Source organism: Eucalyptus grandis, chromosome 5 (genome assembly GCF_016545825.1).
Source record: "Eucalyptus grandis isolate ANBG69807.140 chromosome 5, ASM1654582v1, whole genome shotgun sequence".
Lineage (NCBI taxonomy): Eukaryota > Viridiplantae > Streptophyta > Magnoliopsida > Myrtales > Myrtaceae > Eucalyptus > Eucalyptus grandis.
Window position 1 is genome coordinate 4812413 of NC_052616.1, and position 5905 is coordinate 4818317.

At 39.2% G+C, this 5905-nt stretch overlaps 1 protein-coding gene across 1 annotated transcript; it reads right to left on the reverse strand.

The window, feature by feature from the left end:
* Positions 1 to 1125: 1125 nt before the first annotated feature.
* On the reverse strand, positions 1126 to 3689 carry LOC104442867 (ankyrin repeat-containing protein BDA1). The gene is made up of 2 exons (XM_010056240.3): positions 3117 to 3689; positions 1126 to 1911 (listed from the first exon to the last, which is right to left on the reverse strand). Exons 1-2 carry the CDS (start codon positions 3687 to 3689, stop codon positions 1126 to 1128), a joined length of 1359 nt encoding a protein of 452 aa, XP_010054542.1.
* Between the last annotated feature and the right edge of the window lie 2216 nt (positions 3690 to 5905).

The following is a 5905-nucleotide window of genomic DNA, read 5'->3' on the forward strand; positions in this document are numbered from 1 at the left end:
CTAGTCGAAATTTAAGGGGTGAACTTACTGAGAGATTGTCTCACCACATCCTGAGCTCAACCTTTTCAGGTCCTTAGATGGCAGTTTCTCCGAAACGTTTTAGTCGGCCCATGAGGATTACCGAGCGGACTTTTGACTACCCTGTACCCGGGGTCATTAGGTCTATGAACTCGTGGTGACCACCGTCTAGGTTGATGATGATCTACCTCAAAGGGTACCACATCAATTCAAAGCTTGGTTTTGTCATGAACTCAATGAATACAGGGAGGGTCCCCTCCAGGGTTTTGAGATTCCCATTGTGGTAGTCAATGCCACTCTTGATGAGAGTGCAACTGACCCTCCTAATGGTGCTGTGGAGGATCCGAAGCTCCCAGAGCCTGTGGAGACCAAAGGATCGGCGACTGTGTCTGACTAGCTGATCTTAGAACAGCTTCGTTTTGAGAGCCGGTCTTTTATAGACTCTTAACTTTAGTCTAGTGTTATATATAAACCGGAGTGTTTATAAAAGTATTTTGGTTGTGAATTTGTTTTCTTGCCTTTATTGTAAATGTAAGAAAAAATCTCATCGTTTGAGTTGAAAATTCGAACTTGAGACCTCCAACTTTGATACCATATTAGATTTTGTAAAACTACTATCAATTGTTCTAAAAGATTAATTTATTAGATAAATACATTAATTAATTTTTAATTATTCTAACACTCTCCATCATGCTTAGTCTAGTCTTTTGTCTCGTACTGAGCATGCAAATTTAATTGGAGAGACAAATAAAGTTTAGAAAAATTCAAATTCAGAATTTCCAGCTCTAATATTATGTAATAATTACCATATGTTCAAAAAGTTTAAGTTGTTAATAAAGAAGTAATTTAAAATTTAATTACTCTAATAGGCCTCATTTTTGTAGGTATGAAATGAATAGTAATAGTCAAATACAAAAAGTAAAAAAAAAAAAAAAAATCTGCTGGAGAACCCGTCCTGTTCTCATGGATAAAAGCAAACGTTACGTTGACTAAAATTTCGTACATTCAGCTAAGGTGGCTTCACTGACGAAGTTTCAAGATACCGAAGTCGGCATGCATACAACGTTTCTCAGTCTTATTTAAATGGTGTGGTTGGTGCGGACTCGCTCATTTTCTGACCCAGCGACTTACGAGAGCGATTATGACCGGCAAAAATATCGAGAGACCAACGAAGAAGTAGTTGAAGAAAGTGTTGGGCGTGAGGGAGCTCATCGCAGTGTCGTACGTTGTTATCAGAGCGAACAGCGCCACATGCAGCTCCATCTGCATCGGGAATCCCGACGTCAGGATGGCGATCATCCTGACAGAGGCAAAGAACCCAACCGAGTTGAAGATGATGAAGAGGACGTACGAGACCGGGCTCTTCGTACCCAAAACCGCCTGACCGGCTTTGTGTGATTTGGCCCCGTTGTTTATGGCACTGGTGCTGCTGCTCGAGGACCCTGAATCTGCCTGCCAAACTCCACCCGGCGGTTGAAGCACGGCTTGATAGGTAGCAATGGTGATGAGAGCAGCAACAATGAGCAAGGCGTTCCGTACATCTCCCGGGGAGTCCCTTTCTTTATTGTACTTGAAGTTCTCTAACCATGGGGTTCTCCCATGATTGACCCTCAAGAAACTTATGCAACGGTCGGTCCAAGTTCTGCGTGATTGGTGCTGTCTGTTTGATTGGTCTGTTCGGGGTTCTGGTTCTTCAGTCACCACTACCACAGAAAGCAATCCGCTTGCTCTCGTGGCTCCAGATCGCATGAGGATTTCGACGATTTCCGCATCACCGGCTTCATTGTTAACGAGCAATAGGATGTCTAGAGGCGTTAGACCAGCCTCGTTTCTGGTGTTCACGTCGATCAGGTCCTTGTCAATTGCATCGCCCGAGAGCAGGAACTTGACTACCTGTTCTGTGCAAGAACGTTATTCCATTTATCGTCCGACATTCTCCTTGTGTGATTTATCTCTAGACAGTTTAACGGAAACATGTGTTCAACCCTTACACATCGACACTAAAATGAAATATTGTCTACATAAAGAACAAAGATTCCTAAAATTCGGGGAAATTACCAAAAAAATCTTAAATTTTTGCACCTAAGCCAATTCAATCTTAAACATTTCAAATTGGCCAATATAATTCTAAACGAACAATTTGTCAAATTAGTCCTTCTAGATAATTTTGACTAAAAATCATTGACGTAAGCAACAATCGTGCTACATGCCATAACAGAGCTAACATAAACAAATTTTTTGAGTACTTTTTTTTTTTTTTGTTTTTGGGTTAATACCACAAAATATCCCAAACTATGCCCACTATGACACAAATACACCAAACTTTTTTTGAATCACTAAAAATCCTAAACCTGTCCATTGTAACGCAAGTACCCCAAATTTGTGTCATAGAAAACCCTAAACTTATATCAATGTAACAAACATCCTAGGTGGTAATAAAATAGAGGGTATACATGCACACATGTATAAGTTTTGATTTTTTTCGTCACACAAAAAAAAAAAATGTTTGGAACATTAGTGTCACAGTGGATAAGTTTAGAGTTTTTGTGAAACAAAAAAAAAAATTAGAGTATGTGTATCACATTAGACATATTTTGGAGTTTTTTGTGATATTGTTCCTTTTTATTATTTTTCTTTTCTTTTTTTTCTTTTTTTCATTATGCCAGCAAGGGTCATCGACGACCGTCATTGTGGTCAGTGAAGCTGCAATGGCCTCACCTAGATCTAGCAAGGTCCTTCACGCCCTCACTTGCAACTGGTGAAGGCCACGATGGTGGCCCATTGACCGGCACAGAGCCACAAAGGAAAAAAAGAAGAAAAGAAACTAAAAATAAAAATTTATAAAAATTATCAACGTTAATATCGGCCATGACATGTAGGATAAATTAGCTATTTCCAGCCAAAATTGGCAAATTATCATAATATTGAGGACTAAATTAACCAAATTAAAAAGTTTAGGAATGCATTGACATAATTGTAATAAATTTAGGACTTTTTGGTAAAAATCTTCATAAAATTCCAAATGCTTCGCATGTGAAGAACAGAGAAGAGGAACTGATATGACGAAATAAAACAGGTCAAAAGAATTGGGCACTTGCCTCGTATTGCTTTCTAGCCACAGCGTGGTGCAAGATTTGGTTCCCTTGCTCGTCCCGACAATGCACGACATGCTCTTTGTTAAATCGCTTCAGCTGTAGCACCAGCAACTTGAATGCGTCGAACTGGTTGTTCTTCACGGCGAGGTGGAGCACGCTCTCCCTCCGCGCCGTCACTTCCTCAATGGAATCGGGACAAGCCGAGACCAGTTCCTTCAGGACATCACTCCTCCCTTTGATGGTCGAATAGTGCAGAGGAATGCTTTCACCTTTCCCCTTCACAAGGCACAGGCGATTGCCCGCTTTCAAAAGCTCTCGAACAACATCCACATTGCCCCTTGCTGCGGCGATGTGCAAGGGACTGAGACCGTCCTGGTTCAGCTCGTCAGCAAACTCCATCCTCAGTTTCAGGACTTCTCTGATGAAATTCACGTGGCCAGCCATCGAGGCAACATGTAGAGGGTTGTCTCTCTCGACGAGAGAAGCAGTGTCGAGGATGAGGACGTTTTCTCTGACCAAGGAGAACAATCTATCGACATTCCCTGTGTAGGATGCTTCAAACAACCTAGGATCCATCTTTTGGGCCTGACAAGGCTGCTTTGTGATACTTCTTAAGGTGTCGAAATGATTGGGAAAGACAATTGGCACGATTGATGATTCTCCCGTTGGACAGTTCATTTTATACTACTCGTTAACGTACTTGACTATGAAAGGAACATTCAAACTGAACTCTATTTCACACTAGAAAGATGACAATTGGACCAATCTTGATTACGTTTACATACGACGCGATATATTTATCACAAGGTTACCGCTGACTCTTGATTTTCATTTGCTTGCAACAGTCTGCTTTTTCCTGCCCAGGATGGATCCTGGCTCAAACTAGAATTCATTTCATTTCGATAGGTGGAGGTATATCGAACATGGTCAAACACGTGCCTATAGTTGACGTCAACGTGTTTTGAATCCTGAAAATGTCCTGAAGGGCCATGTATGATGGACATAGCCGAAATCATTGACTTCCAATAAATTATGAAAACTGATGACCCTTGGCTAGGAATATTATATATACATAACTAGAAAATAAATCAGAAACCGGACTTATATGGTTTAATCGGTGTGATGTACGCTCACAAGAAGAGTAATAAAGAATTAAACTGTAAATCAAATAATACAATAGAGAATATAACCATAATCGAGTCATTTAAACATTCAGTGTTTCCCAATCTCTAATTACATCAAATAATTTATATGGAGTTTAGCTGTAATAATTTTTCATGGAATAATCCTTTAATCTCCCGAAAAAATTAACATAAATTTTACCACGAGATTTTAATCGGCAGTCAAACTCTAGCAGCTTTTCACTATAATGTAATCAACGAAACTTGGAAGCCCTGCAGCGCCATGCGTCATGGGCATAGCCGAAATCTTTGACTTGCAATAACCCACGAAAACCTATGACCCTTGGCTAGGAGTATGAAATTTTGTGACTTGAAATGGTCTCTGCTTTCTCTAGCAAGCAAAGTCAGGACATTACAGCGTTGAACAAATGGTTCTCATGTTTCACGGTCATCACAATAAATAATTGGATTCAACGCATCGCCCACCAAAATCTCGAAATAAAAATTAAAATTTAGATGGCTAATAAGATATATTTCCCACCAGAAAGTTTGTATCATCTTTCAGTGGATAATGGGATTATAGGAAGAATATTATACGTAGATAGGGACTTCCAAACTCTATAAATTAACCAAAAGAAGGCTGAAATCATTACTTTCGCATTGAAAGGAGAGATGGAATGTCGGAAAAGGTTATAAATCCTTTCATGACTTTGAGATATATTGTTACCAAATCATGAAGACAATCTTTAGAGCTATAGCGCAAAATGTGGGTATAAAGGAACAGGAGTTTCCTAGTAACTTGTGAATCGCACAGAGATATTCCATTCTAAGCTATGAAAAGACGAATCCATTATAAACCTTGCCATGAAGTCATGAATTGAACGTATGATCAAAGGAAAATAACTGAAATTTGAATGCATAGATTGCACTCTAAAGCAGCTACAATAAACTTTTGAAATACAACCACCGCCTAGCAGTAATCTGAAATTCGGACGCTCTTTGTTGGAGCCTAAAAGCATAATACTCTCTCGTAGTAATATCTTTAAGTTTGTGCGCCTTTCATGTGTCTGGTTTTCTCTGACTAAATCTAAGGTTGAATCCTCGTCACAATAAAATAAAGGGTATCGCGAGGACATAAACCTTGGATGCTATTCATTTGTTTTCAGTAAACCTAGTCTTATTCTCGATGACCATGTCTCGATGCATATCTTAAAGTCAATCTCTACCCCTATCAAACTGGCAACCTTTGAACATCTTCGGTAGATTGTGTCTCTACCACCCCTAGATCTTCCTCCACCTCCGAGTACGTCTTGGTCTTGGAATCTATTGTAGATTTTCATAATTAGAATGTAGAACATATTAATGGAGTTAAAAAAAAAAATTGTGCACCTGATTTGGAATCCATCGTTTTTAATGCGAAATAATGACTATCCAAAACTCAAGCGTTTTACTTTTCTATTGCCTTCTGTATCACTAGCTCAATAAGACTATCAATTACCCTCAATGTTCAATAAATGCTCTATATGTGAGGTTGCTTTTGCATCTAGGTTAGATGAGAGATTTGAGTATTATTTATAGATTTTTAAGCCATAGGCCCTTTCATTACAAACCGAACTTTACTTGGCCCATACAAGCTAGCCTCATGTTATGCTAATTATAAATCTTTATATA